Genomic DNA, 14605 nt, shown 5'->3' on the forward strand with positions numbered 1-14605 from the left:
ACAAACTTAACTGAGCAAAAGTTCTCAAATAGAGAGCTTTGCAGCAGAAGCAGGCGACAAACAAAGACCATATCAGCCAAGATCAGAAAAAACAAAAAAACAATGGCACACTTGCATGAAATCCAACATTAACCCTCAGGGGGAAACTATATATGCACTAATTCACATAACAAATGCCACATATTAAGTGAGTGTGGCTGTTGTTCCGGCTGTAAACTGATCATGAGATTCGCCGAGGGATACGAGTGATGTTGGTAGAAAAAGGCAACAAACACAGATATGAGAAATGGGAACAAGAGAATGTTTGATGTTTTATTCTTGATTAAAGGCGAAACACGACCTGTTCTAAAGATCTGTGCCATGATGACCTCATTACTTCAACACCACCAACTGTTATTTTATCTTTATCTTTGGCACTGCATCATATGACGATAAGTGTACTTATGTCAGTGAAAGCATTATATGTTGTAAAAAACATCAGTGTTTTAGTTGAAAGATCACATAAAGCGATGTCCTTTTGAGAAGCAAACATACAAGTGGAGTCAACTTCATTCCAAACAACTAGCACAAAACAAAAAGTTGAAGAATGGCTTTTATAAAAACAAAATCGGCCAACCCCTTCGAGTGAAAGTGGAACAACTTGAGCACCACAAACACCTCCCATGGCAGCATTTCATGAGAAGGATGAAAGACCAGCAGGAGTCAACCCAGCTGGGTTCAGAGCAGGACAGAGAGATCAGCAGATTTCATCTGGCAGGCAGCAGACTCATGTCAACCCAAAGGAACATCCCCCCCCCCCCACCCAAAATCTGATTTCTTTCAGAAACATCTAATCTTGTGGTTGGCACAATTTCTGAATTAACAAAAAAAGAGAAGCTGATCAGATTAAAAAAAAGAAATGCCTGTACAGCAAAAACTGTTTTGGACTAAACTCAATTACAGTACAGTCAACGGGGACACGAAACATACACCAGCAGCACATCTTAACTTGATCAATGACTGGATCCTGGAAAATTGAACAGATACCAGCTATCTCAGGACTGCATTTGTCTCTATAAAGTAGAGGTAAAGATATCTAAAGATGTTGACACTTTTAATATATTTAAGATAAAGGGCCAAGTGGATATTACAGCCTGCTGTTTGGCTCATTATGGAGATAATGGCATGGACTCATCTGATCTGAGACTCGAGTCACCTGTCCCCATTTGAGAGCCGACAATTAGCATTAGAGAGAGTGACAATTAGCCTTCCCTTCCCTGTCCGTTCGTACTCATCCTTGCAGCAGCAGCTCCTTTATTGCTATTAAGGGAACAACAAGCCAGGGCAGATAGCATGTTGGTTCTATCAGAATATTAGCATCCACATCAAAGTATTCACAGCTCTTAGAAGTCTTGGTAGCAGTTTCAGAGAGCCTTGCATTCCATTAAACTACAAAGATATGCATCTTCCAGTTTAATGTGAAACTCTTTGTTAGTAAGGTGCAGGATGCTAATCTAGACTTTCAGAAATTTAAAAGGTGTGGTGTGGCCCTAATTTCCATTGTGCAAACTGCCCCGTGTTTGGGATTTATTCTTCATAAACAACACAACGTCAATTATCAAAATAGCTGCACATTTGTACTGTCAACTGTACTTTTTTCTCTTTTACTGATCATATGAATCACTGTGTTTAAAGAGACCGACATTCATGATTAACTATTTAACAGTGATCTACTTTTACCATGCCTGATTAGAAACCCCTTAGCTCTGGAGATGAATGAATCAGGGGATATCTAAATTTAGCTAGTTAAAAAGAAAAAAAACCTCACAGATCTAACATGGATTTTAATCAAACCCGAGCCAATTTAATTATGAGCACATCAAACGATGTGTGTCAGATATGCTGGCTTTAACAACACTGGTTTGAATGGATGCGTGCCTCCAAATACAGACCAGACGAGTGTTCAGACACCTCTTTCAAATCCTGCCAAGAGTGATGGGAAGAAAAGGCAACGGGTGTCACCTGTCTCAGACACCCCTGCCACAGATGACGACGCAGACATGCACGTAAGTCATTACTGTAGAAGTCCCACGGGTTTGTCATCCCAATGGCTCCAGGCTGGGTGGGAGAATTTAGTATCAGCAGACACTTGAATCAGACAAGAGAAAAAAAAAAAAATCAGGGGGTGGAAGCAGCCGAACTTGCGAGCGGCAGCATTTGTCTTGTGGCGTTACTGCATGCGAGGGAGCTGAGCTGCATGCCGGTGTTAATGCACCAGAGAAAGGAGGAAGAGTTTTTATTTATGGCTATCTATAGACTGGAGTGGTGCCTGCGACATAACAGCTGTTCCCCAGAGCGCAGTGACACATTAACCTTCAGCCAGCTGTCTTGGCTTGCAGCTTTAACATGACCTCCCTCCGTTGTGAGTTATTATTTTTTCAGGACACCAACTTATGCCCACTGCTTGAAGACTTACTCTAACCCAGCCCTAACCTAACCCTTTTACCCCTCCTCATCTCAATATTTAGGGTGACATTAGGGGAACTTAGTCCCCACAACACGAGTAACACCCCCACAAACACAAACTTGCCTGTGTCTTGTGTAAACCAATGACAGTAAGATAGCCACAAATATCTAAATTATGGCAAAAGCGACACCCCCACCCCACACACATACACACTCACTCCACTCCCCATCTACACACTCACACACAACCGCACACACCCATTCACATACTGGACCATCATTTGATCTGCACTGGAACCGGGGGGTGGAGGGGTGGGGGGATCAGCACTGCGTAGCTACAGCTGTTTCACAGTGGGTCGGGTTACCCTGCCACCACCATCCCCAAGGCCTTCACCAAGGGAACAGCTCCTCTCCAACACAAGGTCCTCCAACAGCTCCCTATGGCAGGTACCAAACCCAAAAGGGGGCCCTGCGAGCGCAAAACAGACGCACACTTGAAAGGTCCTCAGTGAGACACAGCCTGCAAGGAAGCCGAGCAGCTTGTGGTTGTCGAGCTGAAACCTGCTCACAGGAAATGAGAGGAGAAAGTGCTTTCACGGCCGCCAAGAAAACAATAAAAACTGTAAACAAAAGAGTCTAGATGTGGGTTCTCGACAGGATAAGATGTTTTGGTACTGTACCGGAAACTGGGCCGCGAGCAAAGAATTTACTGTTTTGATCGAGCTTCTTTTCCGTCTCTATTCAGAGAACGTAGGCTACCACAGAGGATAGCTTACGCTCTGTGTGGTGAAAGAGCTCAGTATGATCACTAGCGGATGGCAAGAAATGTCAGAAGTCACAGACACTGCTTTTGCCATCGGCACTGGAACACGGTTATCATGCTGTACAAGTTGTGACACACTATACCTCAACTGACAAAGTTTAATCTTGGAAGCCCCAGATACCAGGTTTATATCAGCGACTGCTGACTCAGCACAATCACGTTAGAATACCATCGTGTGAACTAGGGATGTTAACCGATGACCGTATGACCGATGGTTGACCGAATCAACGTCGTCCGGTTAGAATTTTTCTGCCGTCGGTTTAAAAATAAATAAATAAATAAATAAAAAAAACCTCACTATATCTTTAGAAATGTTATGTGAGCATGAGCCATCCCACGATGGAAGAACAACCGCAGCAGAGCTCACGTAGCGCCCTCCTCAGAGGTCCTCTCTTAAGGCTCTAGCATGGTTGCCGCGTCTGCTCGCGCGAGCGGTGTTGATGACGTCACGAGTTCGTGCCCGCCATAGGACCCTATATAGTGGCGCAAGTCGTTGCGCGCCAGTAGTTGCAATTTTCTCCGTCACAGAGGTGGCGCTGCTACGTGAAGGTTACCTCTACTCTACAACCACGAAAGTGGAGAAGAAAACAATGCCGCTGTCAAGAGCAAGAATACTGTAATTAATGATACTGCTGCAGTTTTCGGATCATTTTAATTTTTTAATTCAGTTAATAGAGGTGAAAGTTTGAAGCCCCCGGCATCAACAGAGTCTCTGCCCTCTTCTTTGCCTTCACGTATCTGTCCCGTAGCTTCTTCCACACATTCTTACAGAACTCTCCCTCTTTCCCCAAAGTTCTGCCAATCTCTGTGCACCAGTTTGGGGAGTTTACGTGCTCCCTGTGCTGTTTCACTGCAGTTTCGTACAGCTGCCTGGACAAACGCACCTCCTCACTGAGCCTGGTCTCACAACAGTCCATCCGGTTCGTTGTGCTCGGCGCCGCCAAGTTACAAAAATCGACTGGTGCACGACAACGCGCTGCGCCGTCTTTTCAAGGCAAGCGCCATGCCTGAAACGTCATTTTGACGTCACGGTGCGACACCGCCGTGACAGACGCGGCAACCATGCTACCGCCTTTACACCGGTTGCAACTTGTACGCCGTACATGACGGGTCCTGTCTGCGCAGTTAAAAAAAAAAAATCGCCACTATTAACCTAAATAAAGCCAATGTGGCTGCGTGTGGACTACGACATAATGATAATTGTAACACTGTAATGGCAAAAGACACAAGACTAACTTAGCCTACTTGTTGTGATATATTCATCTGTACTTAAATGGCATGACGACAGGAACTTATTGCAAAGGATTTTGTGCAGCATAGGCTACGCCACAGAGGCTGTTGGCATTCGGTAAGTTTTTTTTTTAACGAAGTCATTGGTTTACCTACTTTCCTGTAACACCGCCAAATGCACCGTTCTCTGTTTGTAACTTTGTAACGGGGGCTTTTAACAGCCCGAGTTCGGTGCCGCGTTTGATTCGTGTTTAAAAAGTACAGTGACTGGAAGGGCGCCGTTGCGCGTAATGTGTGCCTGCGCGTGTCTGCGCAGGCACAGCAATTATTTTTCTACCCAAAACCATTATTCCTCCACAAGTACGCCTACAACTAGTGGTCAATGATTGGGGAAAATGTATAATACCAAGGGCACGAACTAACATTGATTGTGTGATGGGAGCCTAACCAGTCTAAAATGGGGGCATAACTTGTTCCACGAGGCAGAGAAAGGCGCGCGACAGGACACAGATATCATAAATGGAACTTATAGTATTTTCGGTGACCGACTTTAATCGACTAATGAGGCTCAGTGGTCGGTCAAGACTTTTTTTAAATTTCGACATCCCTAGCGTGAACTTAATGTAAAGCCGAAACAATGACTTGCTAGTCTTTAAGTATCGAAAGAAAAATACTCTACAACTGTTTTGGGAGACGTTTACGATCAAAGGCCCCTTCCAAAAAATTTTTAAAAAAAATCAAGCGTGTTGCTTTAGTTTTTCCAGGAATGTGACAGATTTGTGCAAATTAGTTTATATTACCAAAAAAATAAAAGGACCTCTGGTTGCAGCTCTCATTGTAAATGTTTAGCTGTTTTTTCCTTTTGAAAATGCAATTCCCTGAGCAAGTTTGGACATTCGAAAGCTAACCGGTCAGCTATTTATATTTGTTTTGCGGATGTGAGAAGTTTTGTCTTGTGCAAAGCATCGTGGCAAATAAATGCAAGATATGTATTATGCCTAAATACACCCAGCCAAAGCTGCTGCGGTGTAGTTTCAGAGGCGGTCCTGGCTAGATTTTCGCCCTGGGCGAACCATCCCTTATTTATTTATCGCTTAGTTATTTAAGTTTTTTCATTTAGCATATAGCTCATAACAATAAAAAAAAATCCACAGTCAGGAATGTGTGAATTTGCACTTGTTATGTTGCAAACACAAACTAGACTAGGTTGCCTATGGCTGAAATTAATTGCATGACATGATGCCTCAATTCTAATTCTAGTTCAGCAAAACTAAAAATCAAATACAGTCGTGGCTAATAGCAACATATTAGCAAGAGGCTAATAAATAGCCTATAGCCTACGTCAATCACGTCACTTATAGAAGTCATGGTCTTTTACCATGATGACTCGACATTATTACCTTTGCTTTTCCCATTAACACCGTCCGTTCAACCGTCAATCAACCGGAGTCACGTGACGTAAACAAATTCACGAAGATGACTGCACAGATTTTATTATTTTTACATGAAGGTATATGGGTCTATGTTGATTTTAGGAATGAAATGCAGTTTATTTGGAGTTGTGTGGCCTGGGATCAGTTTTACTACCCCCCCCCCCTTGCCTCTTCTGACACACACAACCTGTATGACTCTCAGCAGCAAGTTGACGTGACAATGACACTCCACTAACTTGACATGGAAATGAGCGGTAGTCTAGAAAACTGGCGAGTTTTTTTTGTTTTTTTTTTTTTGAGGCCCTGGGCGGTCGCCCACATTGCCCATAGCTAAAACCGGCCCTGTGTAGTTTACATGAATCATCACCCTGCATGATGCAGCATCATGAATGTTACAATCATCTCAGGTGTGTACAACTTAGATATAAAATGCCTCAGAGGAACATTAACTCTGATTTTTAGTCCCATTTTGAAAGTTGTAATTTACTGATGTGTACAGTTTGACGTTCATTCATATATATATATATACACACACACACACACACACAATTCTGTGACGTACAATTTCTATAAATCAGGATAAACGGCAAGCTAAAAACCCCTCAGAATAAAGGTTTTCCACAGAAACGTAGATTACAGCCTCCAAAGTCACTCTAAATTAAACCAAAATATCGAGGCCATTTAAAAAATATAAAATAAATAACAATGGACATCTTTATCTGTTTAAAAGACCCGCTGTTGTAGCTGTAGCTATCCACAAACTGATAACGGAGTGCAAGTTAACTAAAACTATGAATTAGTGCTGTGGTTCACAGTACGCATGCAGCTGCGTCATTTTCCGGATGTTTTCACATCAGAAGAACGTCTTTCTATTGGACGCACTGATCGATTCAAGCAGGTTGACTCCCTGTAAGATGCTCATTTAACTAAAGGAATTATTTCAAACACAGACGAGACTGGTAAACCCTGCAGGAGTCTTTGTCCAGGCCTCCACACAGCAGCTGAGGCGGCTTAAAGCTGCCCATGCTGGCTGTGGGTGAGCTCAGAGGCTGGTACAGTCCGAGCCGATGTTCGCAAAAAAAAAACGTGGACCAGAAACATTGACCATCTCCGAAATGTGGGTCACTGCGTGTTTTGGTAGCAGCTATGCAAGACGATACACGCATAGCGGCCAGCCAACCCTCCCTTTTACAACCCAACCGCATACAAGTCTGTGACAGACACCCCGCAGACTGTTTGTGCAGAGATATGTGGTAGAAAAACAACAAAGCTGAGTTTGAACTTAGTTTAAAGTGATTTGGCAGCTTGCAACGACGCTTAAGGTGTGCTTGAGTAAAATGCGGCAACTCAAGACAGAAGAGAAACTGAACGGCTGCATTCACACTGAGGCAGTGAAGTCACATTGCTACATTGTTCAGTCGACTCAAAGCGGGCTGGAGAAAACGTTTGTTGGGTCAGAGCGGCTCTAACTTGGGTTTCAGTCGTTGTTTCCCTGTGGTAAATTCACAAAAACGGACACACAATGAAAATGTAATAAGACACTCACCAGAAGCTCCGACCGGAGTCCCCGACCTCGGAGCTTCTTCTCAGGCCGGATGCCGTCTTTCCCTCCGAGCGAGAAAAAAAAGGCACTAACAAGCTTCTTCTTTGTGGTTTCTGTGTGGTCGTTACTTTCTGCTCCGCACTGTCGCTTATATCCGCGATGTTGCCAGCATAATGGTTTCCTCTAAGGCTTTAAAGTTTCTCTCCCAGTGAAAAAGAAGAAGCGCTGCCGTCGGGGTTCCCGTCGATAAAACCATGGCAATGTGAGGGACGGGGGCGATTACTAGTTGATCTGCCCTCTCTCCCAGCTGACGCCACCTTCTTCCACCACACCGCCGTCGAGCTACCGAAATTGCAGCGGGGAAACAGCGCCCCCTAGCCGCCGGGGCGCGAGAAGACGAGTAGACGACAGCTGCGACCCCACAGCGACGCCTACTGGTAGAAATGACGAAGTTCTAAACATCATAAACATGAGCCTTTTAGTGGACGGCAAGCAAATTCACACATTAGTGGGATTTAACAGAATACGTAAAGGGGGAAGACGCAACACACACTTATCTGTGTTAATTGAAGGTATTAACACTGATAACACGGCGATTTTGTCATGATCATAAGGATCTAAAGATGCAACAGATACCTCAATGGGCAATGCTCTGTCTCCGCACGTCTTCTGCTATTTACTCCAATTCAATCACATTGAATTCTTTGTTGAGTAATTGCCGTAAGTTCCCTAAAGTAACATTCAAACTCTTATCTTATAAATTTTAAGGGATTTATAAGACTTACACCTAATGTTGAGCAGTTTAGGTTGTTTATGCAGTCATATGTAGATACCACTCAGGAGCTGTTCTATTATGCATATGTATATGGGCATTCTCATTATTGTTTGTCTTTATATGTCCAGTATATACTTAATGATACAGTAGTTTAACGCCAAAAGACAGTCCTCCACATCTACCACACATACACCACATAACCAGGCATCATCACTGTCCAGTAAATTCTATGAAAATTGTTTTTGAGAATTGAATTGTCCTGGTTTGCTTGAAATCTGATGTTTAGTTTGTCCAAATGAGAGCGATTTTCCTCCATGTATAAACCTTTCGCACTTACTTGAGCAAAACATGCTCTCTCTCTACACACCTTTTTTCAAACTCTCCTTCCAATTTCCTCTCATTTACCCGGAGCAACAATCCCACCACCTTGGATATCCCTGACAAAACAATTTAAACATTCACTCTTTTCTGGGGCATCAGCCAGGATTTAGGTTGGGAAAAAAGTCAAGCAAACAGACGTCTGCATACTTTCCTGCAGGACTTTATGCAGAGCAGAGAGCATGGCCTTGTTGAGGGGCCCATTTCAGATTCTTGTGCAAAGGAGACAGTTGGCTTGAAATCCCTGCTCCAGGTCCGGACCTCAGCTGTTTTTGGCCACTTTATTTATTTATTTATTTTATTTTTTAATTCAGTAATTCATTTGAGCCTCTTCCATCTTCTTCATGACAAGTTACAGAATCCCTCCGGCTCGTGGCTCATACGCAGCCTGTTGTGTAATTTCTTTGCTGTGTTTTTCCTTCTGTGAGTAAAGAAACAGGCCCTAACTGCCTTATATTGCCTGGTTAAAGGTAAGCTGTTCTGGTTGATATGGGTCATCTCCTCCTACTAACTTAGTTGGAACTGGAATGGCAGGGAAAAAAAAAAACGTTTGGAGAGTCAAAATGAAACCTTCAGCATCTTCCTGTCAGTTGGAAACGCTCTGTGGTGTTTGGGCCTCATGTCAGATCTGCACAATCATTCCCTTCCTCCCCTGACAAGCAGTTCATGTTGCTCCAGGCTTCCCAGCCCACCTCTCACATACGTCGTCTTACTCACCTCTCTCCCTCTACTGGAACTTCTCAACATTTTAGACACAGAGTTAAAGATGTCTTGGACGTATGCAGCCCTTCTGGCTCTCCTCACTGTGCTTTTTGCACTTTCATGTGAGTCTGATGCAGGAGAATCTTTTTGTCACCTCATCCAATTGTGGATTATAATTTCATCAGTAGCTCGTTTAAAAAGTGTACCATAAGCGGATTTCCTTGCATTTCATAGAGAGGTAAGCATGACACCCTCAGCTCTGTGTTTTGATGTAAACCTCTCACATTTTGTCCTCAAACGCAGTGTCTCCAGAGGCCGACTCTGCAGCTGTGCCCAGCAGCAGCGCTAAAGCCCCGCAAGGTGAGGAGCCACATCAGCTGCATTTCCTCTATTTCTCTTAATGTTGTGAGCTCAACCACCACCTGCTTCCTCCGCAGGTCCGCTGAGGAGGATCTTCATGAAGGAGGCCGATGCCTCAAACTTCTTCAGGAGACGCAGCAGACGAGCTGTGAAGTCTCAGGATGAGCTCAACGGTGAGAACGCTTCCAGTTTGTTTGTGGCAGTTTGGACTCTGGTCTGTTCAGCCAAGCTGTGTGTGCACGTGGTTGTGTGAATGTGCTCTTCGTGAACATCTGTGTGTTCTTCATCCTCAGGACCATTTATCCCTGTCAGTTCGGTTAAATGAACCTCAAAATGAAACATAGTTTTCAGTTGTTCTAAAGTGACAATTCAGATTGAAATTGAACGGTGAGGACAACTTTTACAGGAGTTTTTTTTTTTATCTTCTTCTATCTTTTTTTTTCATTTGCATCCTCTTAAAAGAAATCTGCACGTGTCTGCATCTGTCTCACGTGCATTTTTCGAAAGTCTCAGAAAGCTTGATGAATATTGTCCCTGTAAAAGAAATTGACAAGTCCAATGGATTCAAAGCTCCTGGTGAAAGTTTGAATGTTTTAAGATTCGATAAAAACTTTCTCAAATCTCAGAATGAAACAGCGTAGAGTTGATGAAATGTGTATAAACAATATCCATCCAAGAATTCAGAAACCTTTCGGAAAGTTGCATTTCTCCTTAAAAAGATCCTCAAACTTCTGTCATTGCTTAGCAGAAGGAATAAATCTGTGCAGGATGTTAGAGAACTGCACAGCCACAGAACTGTGGTAAAACATTTGTCAAGCTGATTTCTTCCTTGAATATCAAATGAAGCCTCTTTTTGTTCCTTTTTGTCCTCTTTCTAAACTAAAAGAGTATTGTTCTGAAAATAAGTGGAACTGCTACACATTTATTTGCCTTGCTGTATGAATATTCATCTCTGCCATTGGTAATAGAATAAATGACCTGTAAAGTTGCAGAGCTGGCTCTGCCTGACTGCACAGTGAGCTAATATGTTTACAGCGGTCCGGCTGCTTTTTGTCAGTGGCAGCCAGCAACTGTTTGCTGTATTCTGGCTTTGGCCTGACCACAAACCACCTCAGAGCTGTTCCTGTGCTGCAGCAGGAGCCACAGGGCAACATGGAGCTCACACCAGTCCACATCTATCAGCGTCCTCCTTTACAAGCATTCACATACTGTACAATGTTTGACATTCTCGAGTGAGTTAACAGCACTGTTTTTGTGCAGTTGTGCCAGCGGGGAGGTGAGAACACACACTGATACTGCTGCTCTGAATCGGACTTGTGTAACACGCTGTGAGTCTGGCAACAACGTGACACTTTGTATAGCGAAAGGAGGGATAAAATGAACACAAAGCTGAAAGCAGACAGAGATGGACAAGTGAGTGGGTGAGTGGTTGGGAGCTGAATGTGGAATGTGCCAACACTGAGGCAGACAGGGGTCAGAAAAGAAAGCACATAAAAAAAGAAAAAAGACAAACAAGCTGCCCACCTTTAAAAGCCTCTCCTGCAGTGTGCTGACATGAAAGCATGCACCCTGAAGGTGGATGCAGTTTACAAAGCAAGATATTTGAAATAGGTATTAGCTGTTTCAGTGGGTGGATGAGCAGATGTGGGATTCTGAGGTAAAGGTTTAACACGGAGATGTCGACATCGGAGTCCAAAGCAGTACTTTTGCGGGAGTTAGCGAGCCATCAGCAAGTTAGCCATGATTAAAACACTGCATGATTAGCCCTGGTGTACAATGTTTGTGAGAGACATAAACAAAAAAGTAGGATCATCTCTATAGTCATTCTAATGTGGAGGTTAATCCATAAATCATGTTCACTCTTGTAATTTACAGCTTCATGACTTGAATTCCCAACAATTCAGCCCCTCATTGCAAGCACAATTTTCAGTTCATGACCTTTCTTTGAAAAGGTCAGCAATGCAAATCCCAAACTCCCTCCTGTCGCAGCTGATATCTTTTCTACTGATACTGCAGCCAGTATGAGTTCCACTGGCAACAGTTTCCCAAAACCACTGGGACGCCTGCTGTGAGAAATATAAATTACAAACAGGAGGTGAGGGTTAACATTTTATTTCAAAATGAAAGAAGTAACATCGGATATTTCCTCTGTTTTGTTCTAGATTGCATTCTGCTTCTATCTACTCTTTTGAGTACTCTGCTTGCCAACGTCTTTGGAACTGGGCTTGAACTTGCCCGCACGTGTCAGGGGGTCAGAGGACACCAGCAGGCTTATTTAAAACTCACACAAATGCTAAATTAAGGCAAACTTTCATTTTGGGCAGAAGCAGCTACCACCCTTTCTCAGCCTTTAAATGTGTAACATTACTTGCATTCCTCAGTATATTGAAAAAATGATTGACTGCTGCAAATGGTCCTCGTGTCCACACTGGCTCTTCTGTGAGGGATCCAACCGTCAGAGCTGGAGAACAAATCGATCAACTTTTGTTTTGTGTAAAGTCTGAGGTTTAGTCGGAGTTATTTTGAAACTTCCTCAGATAAGTGGCAGAAGCCAAGTGAATATTAAATTACAGTCTTACAATGCAGTGCATTATACTGTGGTGGGCTATAAGGTTTCTTCTTTGTTTTTACCTTGTTTTACGAGTTCATCATTTGGTTATCATAGCCTTGGGCTGTGTTCCAATTTTCAAGTCATTCACTACATTGTGAGTCAGCCATTTTGTAGTGCTGTTGGAAATTTCAAGTGAAACTTTCATTCACTATATCGTGAGCAACAAACTCTTTATGTGGTACACCAAAAGAAATGCGCAGAGACTGTACACTGCATTGGTGGAAATAGACCATCATGCATTGCGCCCTGCAGCCAGGAGCTGACTTCTTAAAACAAGCTGTTCGCTGCTTTTTATTGAGATTTTTCTGCCGTGTTGATATCTCAACTACAAAGCGGTTAGTCTTTCTTTCTGCTTGAGCCACAGTATCTGTGAAATGTTGTAATTAAGATTTGCAAGAATCCCATTTAGCATCACGGGATAAATATGAACAAACGTCCCTTTGAAAGTTGCAGCCATTAGGAATTGTCAAAAAAGAATGATCCCTTTTTCTTTCATAAAGGATGCTCATATAAGGAGATCATAAAGGAAGCATAAAAGTTCATGCCAACTTACTTCGTGGCTGCCACTGAGATATTTTGGGGTAATGTCACTCACTTAGGAACCAAAAAAATAAATACTTTTGGAGCCGGAAGTGACCATATTTGGACAAAAGGGTGGAGCTCGAGGTACTTGAAACCTAATTTGACAAAATTCTGCATCATGGAGTCCTAATTTTGAGGTAGAATTGTGATAAAAGAACCACCAACAGACAGATAAAATGTATGAGTTGTATTTCATGAGAGAAGTCACTGCGTTTTGAACAGGTGTTTGTAAGAGTCACAGATGTTTTAGAGCAGGCTTCTAGTGGCTATTAAAGATATTACACTGCAATCCCTCTATATCTGCCTCATTTAAATTGTCATATAGCAGTTGGCTGACAAACCTCTGACATGGTTTAATCTAGTTGTTTAAATCCCAAGCTGGAAAAAAAATCTGTTTTTCTTCTGTCATACCCCATTAAGCATCTAATGACAGGCAGTTTTTAATCTAGTCATTCTGCAGCGACTTATAGGAAATCTTCTTCTTTCAAATCAGCAGTGCCTCAGCTGCCTTTAACACTAAAGGCCTGTTTTCACATCGCTGCATCACTCTTGTGTGATTTATGATAGAGGTAGTTTTAAAGAATAAGTATTTGTTTTTTAGACTCCTAAAATTTGCTAACACCTTTAACTTTTTAGCCACCATTGTGGATGTGAGTGCTTCTACCACCTCAGCGTATCTCTAATTTAATTTTCAATTAAATTGCCCCTTTCATTTAGATCCTCAATAAAGAAAATAGAACAAAATAAAGCAACAACACTGTCCTGTTTTTCTTTAAGCTGGGACACAAACTATGTGACAGTGTTCCTTTGCCTTTTTGAAAATGCTGTTTATGTATTTACATCCTGTCTGGGTCAATGAAATTAACATGACACATCGCTACCGAATCTAATATGCCCCTGCTGTGCTTGCAGCCGAGCAAAGGCAGGTTTTGGCTGCAGACAAACGAAAGAGAGAGTTTCACGAGGAGAAGAGGAATGAGTTTGAGAGCTACGCTGAGGAGGACAGTGATGGTATGTGAACCCTTTGTGTGTGATGCAGCTGAAAAAAAGAGAACATTAATCCACTGTACAAACTCCTCCGTTCCTTGAAATGTGCCTGATCTTTCAGAGCAAGACGAGAGGACCAGAGAGAGCACTGAGCAGTGGAGGGAGTTCCACTATGATGGGATGCATCCTTCCCAAGAGTATAATCGTCACTCCATCTGAGACCACAGAGCAGTGCGAGAGGTGTGATGCTGTAAGCTGACAGCTTTAAGCCAACCTTTACGGAGCAAATCATCCTTGCCATGCTTTTCTCTTTCCAGAACATGTATATTTACTCAAATCTATATATTTTTCAAAAGAATATTGTGAATAATCCTCTTTTTTTGTTAGCATGTGTATTGGTGAAGAGGTGATAACTTCAAAAATGATCTAAAATTTCCAGACAAATTTGGTATTTTCTCAAATTTTCCAAATATTTTAAAATATCAAAATAAGATTGCTACATTCAGAATTTCCCACTACTCATGTTCACTTAATTCTGCTCGATTTGCCATTTCCTCAGTCCAACTCTGAAGTTGGAAAATTTATCACAAAGCACCTGCAAGCTCTTATGATAATCAATGTTTGAAGAGCCAAAACAAGAACATTTTAGGTCAATCTTTGCATAAAACACAAAGTAGAGTGGTGTTTGAAAGTTTGTCGGAGCTTTACTGATTCCAGTTTCTGTAAAAAGCATTTG

The 14605-nt window shown here is 42.5% G+C and overlaps 2 protein-coding genes across 2 annotated transcripts in view; one reads left to right on the forward strand and one right to left on the reverse strand.

Moving 5' to 3' along the window:
• Positions 1–7781, reverse strand: part of LOC142384168 (cyclin-dependent kinase 17-like) — a 29601-nt gene extending 21820 nt beyond the window's left edge. The window contains exon 1 of the mRNA XM_075470186.1: positions 7478–7781. The gene's annotated coding sequence lies outside the window, so the exon portion shown is untranslated. The remainder of the gene's footprint in view (positions 1–7477) is intronic.
• Positions 7782–9393: 1612 nt separating this feature from the next.
• ucmab (upper zone of growth plate and cartilage matrix associated b) lies at positions 9394–14273 on the forward strand. Its single transcript, XM_075471028.1, has 5 exons — positions 9394–9451; positions 9633–9689; positions 9767–9862; positions 13795–13893; positions 13991–14273. Exons 1-5 carry the CDS (start codon positions 9394–9396, stop codon positions 14086–14088), a joined length of 408 nt encoding a protein of 135 aa, XP_075327143.1. The 3' UTR covers positions 14089–14273.
• Positions 14274–14605: the final 332 nt, after the last annotated feature.

The sequence above is a fragment of the Odontesthes bonariensis genome, chromosome 7, assembly GCF_027942865.1.
Source record: "Odontesthes bonariensis isolate fOdoBon6 chromosome 7, fOdoBon6.hap1, whole genome shotgun sequence".
NCBI classification, from domain to species: Eukaryota; Metazoa; Chordata; class Actinopteri; order Atheriniformes; family Atherinopsidae; genus Odontesthes; species Odontesthes bonariensis.